Raw genomic sequence first — 24,425 nt, forward strand, 5'->3', positions numbered from 1 at the left:
AACGCAAATAACGAAAATGACTCCGCACGCGCCGAAGTTGAGGCAACCGAGAGTTTGCCATCCGAGCCAGAAGGAGAAACGCCAACTGAGAACCCAGAACTACTTCAAGAAACCAGACGCCCACAACGCAATCGACAAAAGCCTCTGCGTTATCGAGATGGAGTCCAATAGCAAGAAGAAATCCCACATATAAGTCCCGAAAATTATTCATCACATCATAACCACCACTCATTACCAATTGCAATCCCAACCGGACAGCTTTGTCTAACAAGAATGGAACACGTCAATTACGTATTTGAAGACAATCGATGAGAAAAAATTTCTTTCTTCTATTTCTCTCTTTCTAGTCTCTTGAAATTTTGCTATATTCTGTTATTCGCCTATCACTTTTTATCCTGTCTTCTTTTCCCTCTCTGTATTTCCCCTCCCTCTTCAAAAGCGTTGCAGCCTCAGTAGTGTTTTAAAATAAAAAGCGGCAGAAATAACAATAAGAATAGTCTCCAAATAGATTAAGTAATTCAACAAAAAAAGAAAGGAAAAAACATATGGGATAGGAGGAAAAGGAATAGAAAAAATATATAATATAGGAAAGAGATATAATTCAAACAATCAGTTTAGGTTAAATCATTAGTTCAAGTAGTCTCAAAAATAGGAGGTTCTTTAAAAACATATAATTATATATGTTTCTAAGGAATAAGATATATTATAATATGATAATTTTTTTAATCCGATTAGACTTGGAATTAAATATATAATTATATTGCGAAAAATTTTGAAAAAATGCAAAAGCCGTTCTACACGGATTGAGTCCAGCGCCAGACTCTCCCCTAGCCAGAAAGGAACAAATCTCCATCGTCAGTAGTCAGTTCCGACGGCCAACTCTTGCCACCCACAAGAGTTACACGGCCAACGGAATTGACAGCTGAGAAGAGCGCGAGGCGACCATGTACAAGAAGGGGGTGGAAAGGCCACGATGGAAAACCACCGTGACCCACCTTCCGTACATTGGGGCCGACGCACATTTGTTCCCTTTTACAAGCTTCCCCCGGGATTTGAACCCGAGTGCCCACGCGTCCCAAGCGAGCTTGCTAACCAACTATCTTTGCGTGGGGTACAAACTATGTGTATATCCAAGCAAGTCATTCCATCTCGGACAAACTAACTTTTTACTTATTGTAAAATAAAAAGCTCCCCGTTAGATAAATAAAAACCTTACTTAACTAAGTTCATCAAGTTATTTGTCATTTTTAATCAATAAGTTCTTATTTTCTAAGTTAGACTTATTTATTTCCAGAATTGACATTCTCATGCCATCTAGCGGTAAAAAAAGTAAACTAGAAAAACGTCATCTAGCGGTCGAGTTTTACACTACGAGTAAAAGTACTAATACGCATAAAATAATAGGGAAATTATATTGGCATTACCGTAGCAATCCTTTAGTCCCGAACTCTTCTTCTATTCCGCCTGCTGTATTCTTCTTCAATTCTTTTCCTTTCTTCTTTTTCGCTTATCTTTCACTTTAAAAACAAAGAAACTGACACTCATCAAAATGGCGACCTGTCTTCGCCTACGCACTTGTTGTTATGCGATGCTTCCTTCGACACATCTTCAACCAGCCTCCGAATGATTGTCCGTTTACACAATAATAATGAACACAAAACTGTTTTATTCAACATTGTATTTGATTAAAAAAAAAAAAAAAAAAAAAACATACATAAGGGAGAGAGGGTTAGGAAAAAATATAATAAGAAAAACATATACATCAATAAACATAAATAAACATGAAAAAATTAACAAAATATATATTCAAAAAAAAACAAAAATGAACAAAAACAGTGTCAAAAAAAAAAAAAAAAAAGAGAATAATAAACAATGAAACACTGATGAACCTATAAACAAAAGGAAAAAAAAGGAGATTAATTGATGAAACGAAAAGTGAGGAAAAAAAACAAACACTCACTTACCTCTCTTCCGTTATAAAAAAAAAATCATCATATTTACACCTTGTTTTCAAATGAAATGTATTTCTTGTGTGAATGCAATTGTCAGTGCATTAATTACTTTATTTCGATTGCTTACCTTAAAAATGTTTTTATTGTCATGTCTTTCTTTTTCCCTATGTCTACCTAAAAGTAATATTTTGAAAAACTTACCTTTACGTTAAACACTAAACACATTTGAAATTTACTCTGTATCCATATATGTGAGTGAATACTCGACAAGGTATTACACATCACAGTAGACACTTAACACACTTTACACATTTGTACCCAAAAAATCTAGGCGTAGTTTGACACAAAAAAAAACAAATAAAATAAAATTAAATTAAATTAAAAATTAAAATAAAATAAACAAACAAAGAACAAACAAAGAGAAAAAAACAACAAAAAAACAAAAAAAAACAAAAAAAAACAAAAAAAAAACAAAAAAAAAACACAACAAACACTAACACACTGTTTCACTTGATTCGATTCCTAAACAAACAAATTCGAACAAAACAAACAAAAACAAAACAAAACAAAAAAAACCAAAAATAAAACAAACAAAACAAACAAAAACAAAACCAAAAAAAAAAAAAAAAACCAAAAAAACAAAACACAACAAACACTAACACACTGTTTCATTTGATTCGATTCCTAACTAACAACTTTTCTGTTTTCGTTCTTGACGCAAATGCGTCATTGTTCCATTTACACTACGCGTATAGCAGCGCCACCGCTAGCTGCCACACCCAACGCGAAATATATATTTTATTTTCCTTTCCTTGCTACAGCTTTTCCCAATGTTCCAACGTTGAAAATATTCTAAGTCCCTTTTTCGCCGTCGGCAATCTATTCCGTCTTATTCCTTTTTATTCCCCTCCGTTTTCCCCCATTCGCACTTCCCCTGTGTATTGGACTTGCGCGTGACCTTGACAGCGCCAAGCATTTACCGTTACATTTTTCAATGTTTTATTTCTTATCTGCGCTCCTATACGAGTGACATTTTCGTAATTCTTTCTTTTCTATAATTAAGATCTTTTTCTCTTCTTTCTGATGATACCAAATTTGCCCCAAATTGTTGCTTCCTTCCAGTAGAAAACTCTGTTAAATTGAAAGGCACTATTTCCCCTATCCCTGTTGCCGTGTCACCGTTAAAGTATAGCCGACGGAATGTCTTTTACCCTTTTTAAATCCATGAGAATATTTTCCTTTTTCTTCCCCACATTTTTACCTTTTCTTTTATTGTTCTCGTTTACTAGTTTTAAGAAACCCACATGATAAAGTTGAATATTTGGCCATAAGAATGTTTCCATTTTTATATTTCCCTGTGTTGTTTTCCGTATGTTTCGTGTGTAGTAATGTCGTCAATGCCGTTACTATTGTAACTGTGTCTTTTCTACCTACGCGCGCGCGCATTTCAAACAACCGTATGCGATTGCGCTGAGCCTTTGAATATGGGAATTATTCAATTTCCTGATGCTGATTGCAAGCCGAAAATGAATTCCACGAGTGCTGTTCCAGTGAGATATGTTGTCTACAGTGATGAACGCGCCGCAGTGAAATTTCCGGGTTTTATTTGTGCCAAATGGAGAAATATTCACCGCATGACTATGAACTTTTTCGGTCAAACAGTGATTGTGCCTGAGAAAATTCCTATAGACACAACGGCTTCTGAGTGCTATAAAATGATTAACACTAAAAAGTGTGAAGGTTATGAAAAGACTCTTTCGGATGAGAAGTATGTATTTTCGCATGAACCTCGATCCGACGGTTACTGGATGCGAACCGTCGATTGGGAAACTCTGAATTGCGCGCTTGAACAAGTACAACTGTTTCAACAAGTGGAAGATGAAGATTTTCCAACGCCGATCGGAAAAGCTTCCGCAACCGCTGGTACCTTGTCTCACAACCATCTAACTTTGTTTTGGGATACGACATACACCCATAAGATTCAACACGAATTACGTCCAGTTGAATCTGGAATCGGAAATCTTATGATGAAGACGACGAATGAAAAATATTTCCGCCTCTTGGACGATGACCGTCAACTAGATTTTCATTTGACTCTTCAACCACCTTGCGACCCCAATCATCGAAGTTGCAACAACCGAACAACGACTTTTAAAATCGTCGGCCAATCAAATTTAGTTTTGGTAACGTGGCCTTTCGTTGATAAATCTCTATCACTCACCGCCGAGTCGGCGTCCATCAAGGAGAAGGCCCAACCAAGCGTCTCTGTTGAAACCACCTCACCATCTAGTGACCCCGATTTGGATAAATTGGCCAATAAACAATATATTCAAGATCGTGCTATTGATCGTGATAATGAATTAGCGCGTATGTTACAGACAATTGAGTGTGACGTTCGCAAAGCTAAAAATGAACGAGCAATTATCACCGCCCAATATAATGGTTGGCTCGCCGCTTCATTATTGAAATTACCTCGGTGGGCAAAATTGCAAGCTTTTGGACAAACCGCCGTAGTGATTCAGTGTAAAGCTGTGAATGCCACATTTGAAACCGTGATCACACCTTGTGGACCACAGCCAAAATTTAACAATTATACCATTAATCTCGATGGCTGGGAATTAGTGAAATTTTCCCCATGCTATTGGACGAATGGTTTCGTCAATTTCAACGATAAACCTTACGCCTTCCGCAACAACACTTGGAAAAGGATCGACCCGAATATTGTACCGCCGGAGCGTACATTTTCTCATTCCTTCCGCTATGAAGACGTGAAAGCCTTCGACTATGACCATCGCAGCAATCCAGCTTATAACGATAATTTACTCAACCACATGAACGTTGTAGTTGACATCGTAGCCGCCATGAATGAACAATCACCTGCTGATTTCCCATCGAATCATCGTCCTCATGCAGCTGATGTTCTACTGACAGCAGCAGGAGTCGAGAGATATACCAGCTGGTGGGAGGTCATCATAATCTCCTTGGTCGTCACCGTCATTTTCATCCTTGTTCTCATCGTCTTACGCATTTGCTGCTGTCTTGGCCTCTTCGGTATCTGCTGTCCTCCAATTAAAGAAGTTAAAACTTCTTATCACAAACATGAAGTCTGATTACGGGACGTAATCTTACGCCGCCCGGAGCGATGTAACGAAGGCCTACACATATATTTACTCAACATGCCCACATTTTATGATCTTATGTTACTCCCTTTTTCACTTATGATATCCACCTTTTTCCTTATGTTAACGTTTACAATTCGTATCGTATTTCCTGTTTACTTCCTTGAAACGTTGTTTGTCAATCCGGAGATGAAGTCATCAACGCTTTTAGCTGACCTCGATGAACACCTGCAACTGATGCGCATATCGCACAATAAATAAATAATCAGTTGATTGGTTGCTTACACGTCATAATCAATCAATTAATAAAACATCTCTTGATTGGTTGCTCGTGCCGAGTTGCGACAGGCCATCAGTTTCTGTGACCACTCCCGAAATGCGAGGTTTCGTGATGAACCCACATTTCCGACAAACAGAGTCGTTCGGCAACTTCCACAACGTTTAGACGCGGAAACTCTGTCGGTGCAAATTCTTGAATTTGCTAGAGTCTTCTCACAGTTCTGAAACGTTTAGTAGTCGAATTGCTGAGTGTTAATATCTCCGCTTCCTATCGTTTTACCAACGTGCACTCCCGTAACGCTCGCGCTACATCGGTAAGCTTCCAATAATTTCCTTATTCTGTTGGTCATTATGGTTTGGCTCGTTATTCCCTTTCATGTCATATTGTATGTCCTGTCCCGTGTAATTCTTATGGCCTTAGTCAAGTAAAATACACGTCTATCATTGTGGGTAATTCGCCTCCGAGTTCCCTTAAATTCCTATTCCAAACAACATTTAATTCTTTGTAGTACTCAACCCCCAAAGGGATGTTTTACACTTGGCTGACACAATAAATCAAGTGGCGATGTACGAAACGCTATTTTCTTTACTGGACACTGCACCAGACCAGACTGCACCTGTGCTGTTTTGGTGTTTTGGTGGACGTCAAAATGGTGACTGTCAACTGTTTTTAGGCGTTATCTTTTTCGTAACTGATAGTTGAATTTATTTGAAAAACAAATTGTTAAGAAAAAGGTTGTTCCCTAACTCCCTATTATTTTCCCTAACGCACTTAGCCTTACTTGGTGGCGTGTAGCTGGTCGATAGATAAGATACGCGTTTACCTGGATGAGGAGTCTCCCGCAGAGACGTGAAAGCCACATGCGGGCTACGGTTCAGGTGATCACAATCGTAATCATCCACCGCTGCCGGGGCGTGGTTCACTAGTGCGGGATCCGGTATGTGGTGATGGTGATGGTGTTCCTACCACTGCCGGAAGATCCTCAGAGTATGTCCTATCTTTTCCATGTATTTTTATTGAAAAATGTTGAAATGAAAAAAATTGCTTCAACATGAAAATTTTTTTGCGCTTTCTCACTTGGACCAAGTATTGCGCTGGTTGGAAAAAAAGGAAAAAAACTGTCATGTTAAAGCAATTTTTTTCTTTTCAACATTTTTCAATAAAAATACATGAAAAAGATAGCTCTTTTCAAGGTCTATCGATTGATGTTTGTGTTTTTTACATGCATGTAATATTTCAGCCGTAATTAATTTTTTTAATTTAAAACTTTTTGCGGGGGGAGGGAAAAATAACCAAAACTGTCAAACTTTGGGCGCATCGTTTGGGTCTTAATATACGGCAAATCAATAAAGTAATACATAATTAAGATACCTTAAAACCTCCAGCATGTTTTGGTGTAAAAATTTACTTAGATAACCATAGTTTTGGTACTATAAATTACAATAATAGTAACCCCTTCCTTACACCCATTATGGCGGCCATTTTGATTACGCGCCTAATTCAAATATAAATGCAATCTACAATTAAAACCTAAGACGAAATCTTCTTTTATGGCAGTGCAGGTAACCAATATCCAATCTCTATAGACTTAAGCATGACAAAACACGATAGGCAAACGGAAACAATTTTAGATTTTCCAAGCTTGCGCCAAGACAATATTAATTGTATGAGAGAGTATAACACGATCTTAACTATGTTGACCCTTTATTTCTCAGCTGTTTTAAAGGTAGGGAAAGAAACGACCTGACTGCTCGGCCTGCCGCCAGAGCCTCAGACCATTCTACAAAGTGTGACAACACACCACCGTAACAAACAGGTGTAACACAATGGTAACAAACAAATAATAACATGGGCCAAACATTGGCCATTACAACATTAGGCCAAACATAGGTCAAACAAAACATGAATAATAATAATAAACATAGGCCACAGACAATCCAAACTGGGAATTGCCCCTTATCTTCCGTGTCCGCGACTTCCTCTTAGACCATAACGCCCGTTGCCAAAGGATCTGAAACAAAAACGGGACTCGGTCACTCGCACAAATAATGCGCTACGCCCGACCAACTTAACTGTAAATAGGGGTGGGTGGTGGGAAATTTACAGTTAAGATCGTGTTATACTCTCTCATACAATTAATATTGTCTTGGCGCAAGCTTGGACAATCTAAAATTGTATATCGATCGATAACATCGATCTTAACTGTGACTTTAAAGCCTATATGAAACTCAAGTAAAAAAACTAATAATTATAGTTACACAAAACCGGTTACTCCAATGGACCCGGCCGAAACGGGACTACAACCATTAAATCTGAATAATACGATACCAATCGCTGTCCGGGATCAAGACTGACGCGGCAACTGACGGCCCTGGCTCCTTCTCGCGGTGATAGAATTTTTTAAACGTAGAAGACGACGCCCAGTGTCCGGCACTTAGGACTGAATCTAATGAGGCTCCCACCGCTACTGCTTTAGAGGCTGCTGCTCCCCTGGTTGAGTGGCCCGAGAAAACACCCATGTCAATGCCCGAGTCTTTAAGTACATTCTTAATCCAATTCGAAATTGTCTGGCTTTTAACTGGGTTGTGTTGCCCAACCGAGCTAATGAAAAGAAGCTCGCTGTTCGAGTCCTTCCTGAAGCCCTCTGTCCTCGAAATGTAGCACTTTAAGCACTCCACCGGATCCAGCGGCTCATCACCTAGCCTTTCCAGAGAAAATGAATGAAGCGCTCCCGATTTCTGGGCCTTGCGGGGGCGGGTCAAAGAGAACGAAACCCGATTAGTCGAGAACTTGATAGACCTTTTATCGATCGCAGCCAAATCTGAAGCCCGGAAAAGGGTCGCTAGAGCTAGGAGAGTGGCTAGCTTCGCTGCCAAAGCCACTAACGAAAGCGAGGCGTTCTCCTGTGTCCTAAGATAAGACAAAACCACATCGACGTCCCAAGTGGAATTATATTTGGCCGACGGTGGCCTTCTGTTAAAGATACCCTTCATTAGCAGTACAATCTTAGGGTGTTGACCCACCGGGTGCCCATCTACTCGCTCTAGAACAGACGATAGGGCTGACCGATAAATATTTACCGTGCTATAGGCCTTGGATTTAGACTGCTCAGCCAAAAAGGACGCAACTACTGGAATAGCGTTGCACAGGGGATCGTGACTCCTTCCCAAACACCAATCCGACCAAATTCTCCAGCTCGAATCGTAAGCGGAATTTGTGTTGTCCCTGACCCCCCCAACAACAACTCGACCACTTCCGCCGAAAACCCCTGTTTAGCGTATCTATCCCTGACAACTTCCACGCGACTAGCCGGAAGCTGGGTACGCTGCACAGCGGGTGATTTTCCCCCTTTGACCGAACGCAATAGCGACGGATGTGGTGCCAAAATCCGCGGTACATCGCACGCCAGACTCAACAGCGACGCGAACCATGGCTGGCTCGGCCACAGCGGGCAAATTAATACTACAATTGCTCGATCCCTTTGGATCTTGGTCAAACATTCTTGAATTAAGGAGAAAGGGGGAAAAGCATAGGCTTCCAGCTCCGTCCAGCTCAGCGTGAACGCATTGACTGCCCACGCCCGAGGCTGAGGCTTCCAAGATACGAACCTCGCTAGCTGACTGTTCCACGGGTTGGCGAAAAGGTCGACCGAAGTCCTCCATACTCTCGATAGAGCCTGAAAAACCTCCGGACGTAACCTCCAATCGCTCCAGTCCACTCCCCTGCGGGATTCCCTGTCTGCAATGGAATTTAAAACACCCGGTAAATGCTCCGCTTTCAAAACAATGTTCCTCACCTCGCACCACCGAGCCACATCTAGCGCTAAATTATTCAGGGATGCTGAGCGAGTCCCTCCTTCTTTATTCACATACGCTACTGCGGTAGTGTTGTCCAATCTCAACTCGATGGTACAGTTGCGCCTAGAGCCCGCAAAGGCCATGAAAGCATTAAATGCTCCCAACATCTCAAGCTCATTGATGTGAAGATTCTTCTCTTCATCCGACCAAGACATGCCTGTCGTAATGCCTTCGCAGACCGCCCCCCAACCTGACAAAGACGCGTCTGAGCAGATCGACAACGTAGGTTCCGCCTCGAACATAGGCTTACCCTGGCAGGAGGCGAGATTGGATATCCACCACAATAAATCGGATTTCACTGGATCAGTGAGATCCACTTTCGTGTCCAGTTCCCCTTTGTAAAACTTGGAGTTGTTTATGTACAGCGACTGCACTTCCCTATAATGTGAACGCGCGAATAGAACGGCCGATGACGCCCAAGTAAAATCCCCTAACAGGCTTGCCAACACCCGCAGCGGAACGTTCCGCTTACTCAATATCCGACCACATCTCTCAACCATCGAATCAACTTTCTTTGACGGTAACCGAAAACTCAAGGTAACCGTATTAACGATGAGTCCCAGGAATTCCATCACCTGAGATGGTGTCCCCACTGACTTTTCCTCGTTAATCACAAATCCCAGGACGCGCAATAAGATCCCAATAAAACTGTATTGCTCCAAAATCTTCAACTCGCATTGATTTAATACTATAAGGTCATCCAAATAGATTACTACTCTGAAACCCAAAGTTCTCAAAAGAGCCACTACGGGCTTCAAAAGCTTTGTAAACACCCACGGCGCCGACGCCAGACCAAAACAGAGACTTACAAACTGAAAGACTTCCCCTGCCCACAAGAACTGTAAAAATTCGTGGAAATTCTCATTTACCGGGACCGTCAGATAGGCGTCCCTCAAATCAATTTTGACCATCCAATCCCTTTCTCTAATCAAATGCTTAAGGGTGGGCAATCCCTCCATTTTAAAATGTCTGTAAACCAGAAAACAATTGAGTTTCCTCAAATTAATGATCGGTCTAAAACCCCCCGACGCTTTCTTAATAATAAACATAGAACTAACGAAGCCGATCTTGCTAGCCTTGACCGCTGCTCCTTTCTGAAGTAACGCTCCTACTTCCTTATTTCCTATCGATAACTGATCGACATCCATGCGCGCGTTACACGGGAATTTTACCATCACGGGCGGCGTTTCAAAGTCCAACTCCAACCCGTGCCTCACTACGTTGAGGATCCACGGATCAGCCGAAATTAATTTCCAGGCCTTCGAAAAATGCTTAATTCTACCGCCAATGCATCTCTCACTAACTGCTAAAGGCTTAAGCGATAAGTCATAAACACAATCAATTACGAACCCATGATTGGCGTTGATCCAGCCAGCACTGCCGTCGAACTGCCGATGAGACGGTCCAGCCCCCACGTCGATTTGCTGGTGGGACGGCCCGGCTCCGTTACCAAAACGAGACGTTCCGCCCCCAACGCCAAAGCTCTCCGAGTAGAAACGCCTCTGGTAGCCACTACTCCGAGTACCATCCCGCGGCTGCTGCTGCTCTGTAGATGATCAGGCACGAAAATATCAAATTCTTTTAGAATACTTAAAATTCTGTCTTTGCTTTTGACTGAACACAGCAGCTTCCCAGAATAGATGTACTCAAGAACACAAAACAGTTCTTCAAAGCTCAGATCAATTGAGATGCAGACATCTAGGTCTAACTCACAATCAGGTAACAGGATGGAAAAGAACCGGCTGGTAGCAGCAAGAACACCTGTGTAAAATATTTTATGAAATCATTTCAAGAAATACAGCAATTTCTAAAATTTTGAACCTCATCCAATCATACTTCTGTTAGCACGGAGCTTGTTTTGTAAGCTGTGTTGTTCATTATTGTCATCTGGAGACTGGCAAAAAATGTAACATCCTGAAACATAAAAAAAATTCAGAGAATCAACGAGACAGACTAAAGAGGAAATTGGCAAAATAAGGTGGTGTATATAATACACACAGCACCGAAAGCTTGCAAAATCTCATTGTTTAAAAATAATGGAAAATCTAATTGTTGAGAAACAGCCATAATCATGTCTTACAGTGAATTGTTCTTTTTTCCTTCCATCCATCCATCAACAAGAAATGATGCAGACATACTCCATGGTTAATTCCTACAATCTTAACTGGACCTTCACTACTCATTGTTTTTTTTCCTTTTAGATGCCATTCCCATCCCGCAAAAGTGGCCATTGTGAAAACGAAGAACACGCTAATAAAAAAAAACTTTATGTTCAAATATAGCGTTTTTTTTTTCACAACCCAAACAGTTTCCACTACCCACTACTAGAAGAGGTGAGGGGATAAGGATAACGATAGACGATAGCAACACTACAGTTAATCTATTGGGGACCCGGTATTTCATGTATTTGGAACATGGGGTGGTATCTTGTGGAAATCACCATGGAAGTTGCCAACGGCAAAGCGTGTCGCGGAACGTTTTCAATCCGAAAACATCATTATAACAAAGCCTTGCAGTTACCGTGTAAATTCTAATTTACGAATAATTTTCGAAAAAAAGTAGCAATGTCATAAATGAACATTACGAGAAATTCAATAACGCATACGATCAATTCATAAGTAAATCAAAAAATTTGGGAATTCGATAAAAAAAAACGGAAAATGTTATCGACGTGGTCCGGCTAGCGACGTGCACGGGACCTATTTAGTTCGTATAATGTAATGCAAAAATTTTTTATGCACTAGAAAAATTGATTGATGTGTACAAACAATACGTGTATACAGCTCATAAATTAAAACTTACCCGTAAAATAGAAAAGTAATAAAAAAAAATAAAAACTGCGGAATTGTTGTAAAACTTGCAGCATGATGTTTTCGGATCTGGAATCAAGGTATTTAAAGGTTCTGTGTACGATTATTGGATGTGTGGGGTGGATGTGTAAGGGATACATGTTATAAGATAGCCGCTGTATCTCGGGCATAGCATACCCATATCGGTCGCCGAATCGAATCGATACACAACGTATCTGCCCCACACAGTCAACACTGTCGTTGACACTTTTGAAAGGTATGACTAAATTATTTTTTTATTAAGTAGATATGGAGAAACTAACTAATTGAACTAAATGTTAAATTAGTTTTGCACTTAGAGGCATTTTAGCTTTCTTGGCTGGTGCTGGATTTTGCTTGGATGAATCGCATTTAGAACTCTGAAAAAAATAAAAATAAATACCATCGGAAGCAAAAGAACACAACAGATTAAGTTTTGGTATTACATCTTGTTTATGTTTCCTATTTTGCTCGGCGACTGGCCTCTCCGGAGTAATGGATGCAAATACAAAATTGGAACCGACCCTTGGTGCCTGAACAGGTAACACGGATTTCATCAACGATGCAATTTCTGATAAATCTTTTTCACTTCTGCGTAAAAAAGATCCGCATCTCACCTATAAAATGAAAAGTAGGAAAGTATATAAGCGCTGATCTCTACAATGTGTTAAGCACTTTGTAAAAGTAACCTACAGTGGTCACAATGTTCGCCTTAGAATGCGTTGACTGCTTGGCGTTGGCAGTAGCAGCGGAGGAATCGCCTTCTGTAATTTGATTAATGGTTTTGGAAGCAGTGTTGATTTTCACCATTTTAGTTTGCCGGCTCATAACCAATGGCCCTTCTTTATTCGTTTCCTGTACACCAAATGTTTGGCGGCAAAAATGGTTGATTAGTAAACTGAAAACATTTTACGTCGTTGGACGATCACCTGTTGCGACTTTTGTTGCAGGAGCCATTTTTCTCTATCACTGTGAATTTTTCTCCATGTGAGATCATCCTGTTCTTCAGCAGCTTCATCTTCTTCATCTTCTTGATTTTTTGGACGGGCACCGTCTCCCTCAGTATTTTCACCATCAGCCTGTTTCCACCGAAATTGTCTTTGCCTTCCACCGCCATCAGAATGCAAATCTCCATCTTCGAGAAAAAGCTCTTGAAAAAGTCGAACTTCACGCTGGTCTTGATCAAGCATTGTCTTCATATGGGCTCTTCCAACTTGCTCACGAACTTCGTTTTCATCAATATCCTCCTTATCGCCTTCCTCCTCCTCCCAGTCATCCATTTCGTCTTCTCGTTCGTCACCGCTGCCAACTTCGGAACCGGACAGTTCAGCCTCGTCTTCAAAAAACTCAGTCAGACCTCTAAATTCTCGTTCCTCTTCATGCATTTCCTCTTCTTCGACAAACGAATGGTTTTCATCGATAGTTTCATCTTCGTCATCTGACAGACAAACACGGGCCCTTTTTTCACCTTTGACAGTGATTTTTCTCCATCCTCTAAAAAAGAAGGCACAGTTCCAGGTTCATCAGCGTCATTTTCAGAAACGAATTTTGGGAGAGCACTACTGGAGCCATCTTCCTCGTCATCCTCATCAGCCATTGGAATTATTCTTGCGAACGGCTTAACTTCTTCATCAGATTCGTCATCTGCATTTTCAGTCAAACTACTTTTTTGCGTGTCTCTTCCAGAAAGCGAATCTACATGGTAAAATAAGTTAGCTAAGCATACAACGAAAAAACAAATCTTCGACACAACTTACCAGGGAATTTTCCCGAGCAGAGGGCCAATAGTCCTTCGACGTTTGAGGTTTCATTGTTTTGTGTGCACTTCAACTTAGGAATAATATCTTCTTCTTCAGCACTATCACTCACGTCCAGGTTTGGAGTGAGATCCTCAAATGAACTAGAACATCCGATTCCCTGAAACATTAAAATTGCATTACAAAATGAAATTAACGCGCCAATTAAGATATTTACTTTCAAACTAGGCTTCACATCCGATCTTAGGGTAGATGTACTTTGATCTAAACACGAATCCAGCTTTTTTGCAGCTACTTCAAAGTTGAGCGGAGGTTCAAAACCATTACTTTGATCGTCAGACTGGTTAGATGTTTGTACTGCTGATTTACTTTTGACTTCATCATTTTCTTCGTAACCAAGAGAATCTTCTTGGTCTTGATCTTCGGGATCTTGGTCACTGTCTTCAGTCTCTTCCTCAACAAATGTAATTTTCTTCTTTTTCCCTTTTTTAGTGCGCTCAAAGTCGTACTGCCAAGAATCTGGGCAGGGAACTGCAGCGTAACGGTCTGCCTATCCGGTATTTGCTGAATAGTCCATTCATCTTCTACACTACTTCTATGCACATCACAATTACTTAGCGATGGGTTATCTTGAGGTTCAACCGCTACAATCTCTGACGATACGATACTTTCAAGCGTTTCTTCCAGCGAAGTGGGTTGGTTGGTGACTACGGTGAAGACCGGATCTTTATGTCTGGAGATTTCCGGTTCAACAATGGTTTCAGTAACATTGGTGTTTGAATTCAGAATAGCCATTTTTGATCCACAATGAGTTTTACTTTTGTTGCTATACATCTTATGACTGTTTGAGAATTTTTCTGGAAGCTTTTCTTCATACTGGAAGGGATCTTCATTGGAGCTTGAAATATTGGGTTCTCGTAAAATTAGTTCTCCACTATTTACTACACGAACATCGGCAGAAGTTGCAAAGGGAGATTTATCCTCTGAAATGTTTGTGGGATCTTTAGTAGTTTTTGGTTCACTTGCAATGGCTTCTTCAAATATTATTTCCACTTCTGCCTCACTACTTCCATTTCTTCCACAGTCTACTGAATTCTGTAGATGATCAGGCACGAAAATATCAAATTCTTTTAGAATACTTAAAATTCTGTCTTTGCTTTTGACTGAACACAGCAGCTTCCCAGAATAGATGTACTCAAGAACACAAAACAGTTCTTCAAAGCTCAGATCAATTGAGATGCAGACATCTAGGTCTAACTCACAATCAGGTAACAGGATGGAAAAGAACCGGCTGGCAGCAGCAAGAACACCTGTGTAAAATATTTTATGAAATCATTTCAAGAAATACAGCATTTTCTAAAATTTTGAACCTCATCCAATCATACTTCTGTTAGCACGGAGCTTGTTTTGTAAGCTGTGTTGTTCATTATTGTCATCTGGAGACTGGCAAAAAAATGTAACATCCTGAAACATAAAAAAAATTCAGAGAATCAACGAGACAGACTAAAGAGGAAATTGGCAAAATAAGGTGGTGTATATAATACACACAGCACACAAAGCTTGCAAAATCTCATTGTTTAAAAATAATGGAAAATCTAATTGTTGAGAAACAGCCATAATCATGTCTTACAGTGAATTGTTCTTTTTTCCTTCCATCCATCCATCAACAAGAAATGATGCAGACATACTCCATGGTTAATTCCTACAATCTTAACTGGACCTTCACTACTCATTGTTCTTTTTCCTTTTAGATGCCATTCCCATCCCGCAAAAGTGGCCTTTGTGAAAACGAAGAACACGCTAATAAAAAAAATCTTTATGTTCAAATATAGCGTTTTTTTTTCACAACCCAAACAGTTTCCACTAGCCACTACTAGAAGAGGTGAGGGGATAAGGATAACGATAGACGATAATGGTAATGGTAATGGTAATGGTAATTGTAAATTGATCGAGAGTGCGAAGCACTGTCGACGATCAATTCTGATTGTGGAAGAATAAGAGAGAGAGACCTGAACTGTGTTGAACTTGTATTTGATAGCTCTTTACAGCAGACGAAAAAGGGTAGTTAAGGAGGGAGGGCGGCCGGCCCCTTTTACTCAGACCTTTTCGGTTTCCGTCTTCTTTGGGCTATTTGGTCGCTGGAATCGGTTTAGTATCTGCCCCTGAACTGTTGGTTGCCACCTCGTCGCTGATCGAATCTGTGATTTTGATAGACGAGAATGGTTAGGTTAAGATTTATTAAAGTAGTGACGGGCGGGTGGGAGGAAGTTTACAGTTCAGGTCTCTCTCTCTTATTCTTCCACAATCAGAATTGATCGTCGATAGTGCTTCGCACTCTCGATCAATTTACAATTGTAGTCGAATGTTCGTTCGACCTGAACTGTGATCTTTAAAGCGAATTATGGTTATTCTAGATTCAGCACTACTTCGGCTAGGGATGGTTCTTTGTTCAAGTCTCGTCTGTAAAATTTTGTAAAGGTCGATTCCGACGACCAGTTGGCCGTATTTAGAATGGATTGTACAGGGATACCCGCTGCTGCTGCTTTCGAGGAGGCTGCTCCTCTTGTTGAGTGAGCCGAGAATTTACTTACGTCTACTCCTCCTTCCTGAAGCTGTCTTTTTAACCAACCTGCTACGGTCGACCCGGCTACGGGTTTGTGCGGTTTCACCGACCCAATTAAGAGATGTTTGTCGTTGGCTTGGTTGCGGAATCCTTCCGATAGAAGGATATAGCGTTCTGTACAACTGACAGGGTCGATTCGAGGGTCCCTGATCCTCTTGATTGATAATGTCTTCAGTGCTCCTTCCCGTTGAGCCTTTCTCGGTTTCAAGAGGGAAAACGACATACCTGATTCATTTATTTTTAGACTTTCCCTCGCGATAGAGGCTATCTCCGAAACACGTAGCAGGGATGCTAAAGCTATGAGTGTGACGAGTTTTCGAGCGAGAGGGGCGATCGTCATCTCTTCGTTTGCAAGCCGGTTCAGGTGGTTAACCACCATGTCCACGTCCCATGTGCAATCGTACTTGGGTTTGGGGGGATTAGAATTGTAGATACCTCTCATTAACTTTAATACGAGAGGGTGCTTCCCGATTTGGAGGCCGTCAATTGGATCTAGAGTAGATGAGAGCATCGATCTGTAGATGTTTATTGTGTTATAGGCTTTTCCTTTGGAATGAGCCTCTGTCAGGAAAAGAAGGATATTATTCAAATCATTTCGAAGGGGATTGCGATCTTGTTCACTACACCAATTACCCCACGTGATCCAGGCGGACTGGTACGCAGCTCTGGTGGAGTCCCTTGATCCTGCCAACAGTAGGTTTCCCACTTGCTCCGGAATGCCCTGGCTAGCGTACTGTCTCCGGATAATTTCCAGGCGGTTAGCTGGAAGGTCTTGGAATTGAGTAGGGAGTGGGGTTCCCCTTGACTGGATACTAATAGGTCCGGACGCGAGCGGAGGACTATTGGAGTGTCGCACGCTAGATCTAGGATGCTCGGAAACCACGACTGGCTCGGCCAGTATGGGCAGACTAAAACCAGAGTCGCTTTCTCCTGTCTTATTTTGGATAGACAGTTCTTTATGAGGGAGAAGGGGGAGGGAAGGCATATCCGCAGCGACCTATCCAGCTGAAGGACATGGCGTCCGTCTCCACTGCCCCGGGCTGGGGTCTCCAGCTCGCAAACGTCTCCAGTTGGGCATTCCAATGGGCTGCGAATAAGTCGATCTCTATCTCCCACCTCTTCTGAATCGAGTGAAACGCCTCCTTTGCCAACATCCAGTCGCTCCAATCTTCCCTCACTCTCGATTCTTGATCTGCGACAGCATTAAAAATCCCGGGTAAGTGGCTAGCTTGAAGGGAGATATTCCGCTCTTCGCACCAGTTAGCTATCTCTAGCGCGATATTATTCAGATGAGACGATTTTGAGCCACCCATCTTATTTATATAAGCTACGGCTGTGGAGTTGTCCAGCCTAAGAGATATCGTACAGGATCGACTCCTCTCTGAAAATGATCTTAGTGCGTGGAAGCCTGCTAAGAGCTCAAGCTCGTTTATATGTCTAGTGGCATCGGATGTGGTCCATGGACCTCCTGTCCTCACCTCGTTGCATACCGCCCCCCATCCGGAAAGAGACGCATCGGCGTAAATGGTGACGGACGGTAACGCGTCTATCAAGGCTTTCTTTTTATTCAGATTCTGAGATGAAGTCCACCACGTTAGGTCATTCCTAGCCTCAATGGTCAGATAGATTTTGGTCTTGAGATCTCCGCTGCTCGATTTCAGTTTGTCTATGTAAAGATTTTGGATACCCCGGCAATGGGCATGGGAAAAGGGAATGGCCCATGCGGCCCAAGTAAATTTTCCTAAGATGCTGGCGATCTCCTTCAGTGGTATACGTTCTTTCTTTAGAGTCTCTTTACATGAACTTATAATGGAATCCTGTTTCGTACGCGGAAGACTAAGAGATAACGAAGTCGAGTCTATTAGAAGGCCTAAGAACTCCAACTCCTGCGCGGGGGTCAATTGAGATTTTTCTTGATTTAATACGAAGCCCAGCGATACCAATAGATCAGAGACTACGGCTAACTGTTCAACCAACCTTTCTTTAGATTGGTTCAAGACCAAAATATCGTCCAAGTAGATGATTAATCTTATGCCCTGTTGTCTTAAGTAAGCTACCACAGGTTTCATCAACTTAGTGAAAGCCCATGGGGCTGAGGAAAGTCCAAAGGGTAAACAGACAAATTGAAATAGCGAATTTTTCCATTTAAACTGCAGAAATCGATGGTCTTCCTTGTGTATGGGAACTGAGAAATACGCATCTTTAAGGTCTAGCTTAGCCATCCAATCGTTGGTACAGACTATGTGCTTAATCAGGTTGACACCTTCCATTTTGAAGTGTCTGTAAACGATGAATGTATTGAGTCTCTTCAAGTTAATGACTGGGCGTGAGCCACCTGACTTTTTTGGGATGATGAACACGTTACTAACAAAACCTCTCTTCTCTGCGCGTACCACTGCCTTTTTCCTTATCATATCCTCTATCTCTTTATTGCAAATATCCCATTGGCTCGCTCCCAATATCGTATTAGCGGGGGTAATATCTTGTATAGGGTAGGATGAAAACTCTAATCTTAACCCGCTCGTGACTACCCCAAGGATCCAGGGATCAGATGATATTTCGGCCCACCTTTCTGCTCCGGATGATATCCTAGCTCCCACCAAAATCTCTTTTTCCGTTGTCAGAACCGGCTTACTGTTATCTGACTTAAGGTTAGAGACGTACCTTCCCCTGTTGCTGAATGATCTTGAGGATCCGCGTTCGGATGTTGGGCCGTGTTGTTCTCAAACAGGTCGCGCTCTCCGCCGAACCTTGCTGGAGGGACTGACGAATCTCCCGTTTGACGGTTGTCGGCCGACATACCCTGCTGGGTGTCGATGGATTCGAATCGATGACGATGTGATTGACCCAGCGGTCTATTGGTGTGCACCTCCAAATGGCGAAACTGTTGTCCGCCAGTGCGGAAAGGTTGCCCAAACAGGCGATGGATCGGTTGAAGGTTGCTTAACTCGGCTTGTTGTTGTGAGGATCTGACCATGGATCTGATAAATGATCTTCCAAAGAGGGAACTAGCTTCGTCGCTATTGAAATTGTCCTGATCATCTAGCAGGTAGAGGTAGGATGGATTTGTTTGTTTGAGCACATTCCTCCTGCGCTGTTGGGTAACCTCATGAAACGAATCTCCCAATAATTGGAGCGCATCACTTATAGTCTCACGGTGATCGTTATCTTTAAGCTTCTCGTTTGACAGAAAAAAGAGCGGTTGAGCTGCTTCTAGGATTTTTTGTTGCACGCTGTACAAGGCTCTCTCGTTCTGATCGATCGTATTTTTAGACGCGGACGAACCCTTAATCTGTTTGAGACGTTGGTAAAGGGCGTCGTCCAAAGAAGGGCACTTAAACGAGGTCGAACGTTTCTTAAAGGACATAAGATAACGCCCCCTAATCACTTTGGACTCCGTGGTGCCCACACCTTTTGAAAAGGGGCGTAGCAGCCTTCTACCCCTACTCTTTGACAACTTAAACTTTCGTACCGACTCTTTTTCTCTACGTCTCTTAGCTGGCCTCGGGTTCTGGATCCTCTCCTCTTCATCTCTCTCAATGCGTCTATCCTCTTCTAGTGGAACCTGAGGATCTTGCGGGATCTCGGGGTTTGGCGAGTCTTCTCTTCCTTCTTCTCCCGGGATGGGATCGGGAATTACTCCTGCCTCTGCTATTTGATCTATCTCCTCCCTGGGAATCTGTCTTGCGGGTTCCCTAACTCTACCTGATCTAACTCTCGATCTCCTTGACGAACCGCGAGACGACGCATCGCTATCACTTGAACTACTTGAGCTGGAGCTAGAGCTAGGCATGACTATGCTGTAACAGAGCTAGAAAAGGTCTGAGCAAAAGGGGCCGGCCGCCCTCCCTCCTTAACTACCCTTTTTCGTCTGCTGTAAAGAGCTATCAAATACAAGGTCAACACAGTTCAGGTCGAACGAACATTCGACTACAATGGTAATTTTAGGTGCACTGCTGCCACCTTAGGGCAGCAACTGGTCTTCGATTAAATGAAGACCTTCCGCACCGACTGTCTTTGTTTCCTGGGTTTGATTTCTGCTTTGATGGTGGTGTTTTTCTATTCTATACTGTGCTGTTCGTGTTGCTGTGATGCAGGCGTAGCTGGTAGTGTCCCTCTATTGTCCATTTCCTTCACTGTCATGGTTGCTGTTTAGACCCGTTTCTTCGCTTCTTGTCTCCGCTTCTTCCCAGAACTGTGTCGCGTGTTCAATGGTTGCCGGTGTGTGCCAGTGTTTCTTCATTGTTTTGTTCTTCCCTCGATTGTTCCGTCTGGTTGGCGGCATGTTTAAGGTTTTTTGATTTGTTAGATGCTTGGGGCATCTTGTGCGTTTGTTTATGTGTTTCCTTTTTATTAATTCCTGGTTGTATTTGTTTACCTAGGTTGTTGATGGCCATTGGGCATGCTGTTTGAATTGCCTTTGTGTGTGGATGCCTCGGATTTTTGGTTTCCATGGTGGTAATGCAAGTTTATATAATTTCCTTATCTCTTGGAGTTTTTCCTAGGTGGCTTCCCTGTTACATGGTTGTTGATTTTGCTGAGTGCTGTTTGTCTGGCTGATTGGTCGTAAGTTTTTGATCTTAATGTTATCCTGGTTGCTCGAGTAACTTATCTTGTATTTCTTAGGTTCACATTTGTGGTTCCTGTTGTTAATGCTGTCCCGTGGTTTGAACTGTTGATGGATAATTCCATTTCCTGGTTTTGGCGTTTCTTTTAAACTTGGGTGAGTACCCCACACACACTGACCGATCTCTACTATTTGTCTTGCGTTTTTTTTTTTTTTTTTTTTTTTTTTTTCTTTTTTCTTGTTTCTTTTATTCTTTTATTCTTTGTATTATGTGTATCAGTGCTGTCTGTATTAAGAATCTTCCTAGTAGGTCCCTTATTTTGTATTGCGTGGCCGGGTCTGCTAGTGGGTTCATGCCCAGTATTGTATGTGTGTCGAAGTTAAGGTTCTTTGTTGCTAACAGTTGCCGGAGTTTGTGGCGGTGTAGATCGAATGCTGGGCAATCGATTAGTATGTGTTTGACATCTTCAAGTGCTTCGCAGCCTTGCCTGCAGCTAGGGTCCGCTTCGTGGTCGATTCTGTGGTTGAAGGCGTTTGTGTAGTTGTGGCCAGATCTTAGCCTGTGTAGGCATATGGACACCGCTCTTTCCTTGTGGTAGTGCCATCTTGTTAGATTTAATGTTGTTTTCATTTGTATGCATACTTTCTGGCAGCGTTTGATTTCCATAAGATGTGCGTTCGCCCATGTCTTCCTAGCCACGGATGCTTTTTCTGAGGGTGATAGTGGGTTTTCTGTCCTCTCCCCGGATGGGGTTTTGCTTTCCATGTTTGCGAGTGCGTCCGCTCGTTCGTTTCCCGTTATTCCGGTATGGCTGGGGATCCACGCTAGTGTCGTGCGGGTTCCGCTGGATTTTAGACTTCTTATCGTCTCTCTGATGGGGGATATTGCCTCATTCGTTGATTGTTGGTTCGATACAATTGTTTTTATGGCGGAGCTGGAGTCGCAGTACACTAAGACTTCCGGTGGGTTGTCAGTGAGATCATATATGATGCGGAGGGTTTGGTATATTGCTTGTAACTCAGCAGAGAATATGCTTGAATGTTTTGATAGTGTCCAGGATTTGGTAACATTAAGGCGTGGGATGTAGACGGCGCAGGTCGTGATGTTCTTCGAAGGTTCGTGGGAGCCGTCCGTGTAGGCACATATCGTTGTGTCCGGGATTTTGTGAGATAGGGAATTGAATAGGTTGACCGTTTCGATTCGGCAATCCATTGCTTTTTTCTTGGACATCGGAAACCATAGTGTCTTGCAGATTGCTGGGTTGCTTGGTGGAGGATAGTTATAGCTTGATGGTAGTTGGGGTTTCTCAGGCCACGGCTGTATGTCGATGGTGTTCATAGCGTCTAGGACTTTTCTGAGGCTCGGGGTGCTTCTTGCGGGGTATGTGATTTCGCTTTCTTGCATCTGCTTTGCTGTGTTATACATGGGGTTGTATGGTCTATGGCCTAGGTTTATAATGTACTTAGTTGCCAGCCATCTTCTTCTTGTTCCACTAGGCTCCGTTCGTGATTCTGCGTAGAGGATTTCCGTGGGGGTGGATAACCTGGATCCCAGTACTATCCTTATAATGGCTCGGCTTATTACGTCTAGTTGCGTTAGATTTGACTTGCTAGCGTTTCCGTACACAATTAGACCGTAGTCTATTTTGCTCCGGACTAGGCTCTTGAAAAGTAACATCAGGGTATGCGTGGTGGGTCCTATTCTGGCTGTTGTGATTATCCTGAATAGGTTTTTCATCTTACAGCAGGCTTGGTATACATGCGCTATATGTTCCTTCCAAAGCAGTTTTTGGTCAAACCACACTCCCAAGAACTTGTGGGAGCTTCTAGTCATTATCCGGTGTCCATTTAAGAATAGAAGGGGGTCTGCTCCTGGTTTGTACGCCCTTGTAAATACCACCGTAGCTGATTTTGCGGGAGCAAATTTGAAGTTCCATTTTGATCCCCATCGATATATTTTGTCGAGCGCCGGTTGCAGTGTTGTTTCAGCGTCTTCGGGTTGGTTTACTTGAGTGTATATTGTAACGTCGTCGGCAAATAATAGCGTTTTTGTTTGTTGTTGCATTGGGAAATCTGACATCATGATGTTGAATAGTATGGGACTTATAACCGCTCCTTGGGGTACCCCGTTAGAGATGGATTTGTGGCTGGACTCTTGGTCTCCGATCCTCACGCTCATGCTTCTTCCTGTCACAAAGTTTTTGAGCCATGCCAGGATGGCGCCTGTGATGCCCATGCTTGCCATTTTAAATAGGAGTCCTTGTATCCAAATCGAGTCGTATGCTTTCTCGATGTCAAGGAATACTGCTACTGTTGATTTCTTCTGGCTAAAGCTGGTTACAATATCAGTTTCCAGTTGTATTATGTGGTCCATAGTACTGCACCCTCTTCTAAATCCTGCCTGGATCTTATTAATTTTCCCTTTCGTTTCCAGGAACCAGTGTAATCTGTTGGCTATTATTCTCTCCATCGTTTTACTCAAGCAAGAGGTGAGAGATACCGGTCGATACGAAGTTGGATTTTCTCTAGGTTTCCCTGGTTTCAATAGCGGTATTACAATTGATTGTTTCCATAGACTTGGGACATGTGCGTTTGTAAGTAGGCCATTAAATAGGTGAAGTAAGTGCAATTTGTTTGGTGATGATAGATTTCGGATCATTTCGTTGTGTATTAGATCGGGCCCCATTGCCTTGATTTTGGATTTTGGCAGTGCTCTTTCTTGTTCCTCTGATGTAATCCTGTCGTTTAGTGTGTTGGGTAAATTTATTGCCATCCGTGCGTTGATCAGCTCCTCGTATAGGTTTTTGTGTTGTACCCCTGTAGTGTAACTCTTGCTAAATATCTCCAGGAATAATTCTGCCTTTTCCTTGGGGTCGTTGATAGGGACTTCGTTATTTCTTATCTCTGTTGCGTCAGGTGATAGGTTTATCCCTTTTCCCAGCATGCAATTGACGAAGGAACACATCTTCGGTTGGTCGCGCGATCCTAGTTTCGTGATGAAGACCTTCCAGGCTTCCCTTTTTGCGGTTATAATACCTTTTTTCTTCCGTGCTTCGGCTTTCTTCCATTCGTCTCGTTTTCCCGGTGATAGTGGGGCTTTCTTCCATTTGTTGTAGGCTTCTCTTGCTGTTTGTACCAGATTTTTGCAATTCGTGTTCCACCATGGTCTGTCTGGTTCGGCGTTTGTTGGTTTGATGAGCCCCGTTTTCTTGAAGTTTTTTTTATTGGCTTCTTCCAAGCTTTCCGTAAATTCTTCCATCGCTTTTTCTGGATTGGTGATTTGATGGAAGCATTTGTTTTTTAGGGACGCGTCTAGGTTCTCGTTCCATTCCGTCCATTTCCTTTCATCCAACCTCCATCCTGGTGGTCGCCCTGACGAGCGATTAAGTGCGGCGTTTAGAATGATGGTTATGGGCAAGTGGTCACTACCCAGGTGTGGTCC

The 24,425-nt window shown here is 42.3% G+C and overlaps 2 protein-coding genes and 1 long non-coding RNA gene across 3 annotated transcripts; all 3 read right to left on the reverse strand.

Annotated features, from left to right (window-relative positions):
• Positions 1–7,329: 7,329 nt before the first annotated feature.
• LOC123471393 lies at positions 7,330–8,344 on the reverse strand. The gene has a single exon (XM_045172627.1). The coding sequence runs from the start codon at positions 8,342–8,344 to the stop codon at positions 7,658–7,660; it is 687 nt and encodes a 228-aa protein (XP_045028562.1). The 3' UTR covers positions 7,330–7,657.
• Positions 8,345–10,753: 2,409 nt separating this feature from the next.
• LOC123471586 lies at positions 10,754–11,927 on the reverse strand. Its single transcript, XR_006646390.1, has 3 exons — positions 11,289–11,927; positions 11,030–11,122; positions 10,754–10,969 (listed from the first exon to the last, which is right to left on the reverse strand). It is a non-coding gene; the product is annotated as an uncharacterized LOC123471586 (long non-coding RNA).
• Positions 11,928–21,230: 9,303 nt separating this feature from the next.
• On the reverse strand, positions 21,231–22,574 carry LOC116920667. The gene has a single exon (XM_032926770.2). It carries the CDS (start codon positions 22,407–22,409, stop codon positions 21,231–21,233), a length of 1,179 nt encoding a protein of 392 aa, XP_032782661.1. The 5' UTR covers positions 22,410–22,574.
• Positions 22,575–24,425: the final 1,851 nt, after the last annotated feature.

The sequence above is a fragment of the Daphnia magna genome, linkage group LG4 (assembly GCF_020631705.1).
Source record: "Daphnia magna isolate NIES linkage group LG4, ASM2063170v1.1, whole genome shotgun sequence".
Taxonomy (NCBI): Eukaryota; Metazoa; Arthropoda; class Branchiopoda; order Diplostraca; family Daphniidae; genus Daphnia; species Daphnia magna.

Bases quoted from the DNA above. Each gene is read 5' to 3' on its own strand.
- LOC116920667 (XM_032926770.2), bottom strand. From the start codon at position 22,409: ATGTATAACACAGCAAAGCAGATGCAAGAAAGCGAAATCACATACCCC.
- LOC123471393 (XM_045172627.1), bottom strand. From the start codon at position 8,344: ATGAAGGGTATCTTTAACAGAAGGCCACCGTCGGCCAAATATAATTCC.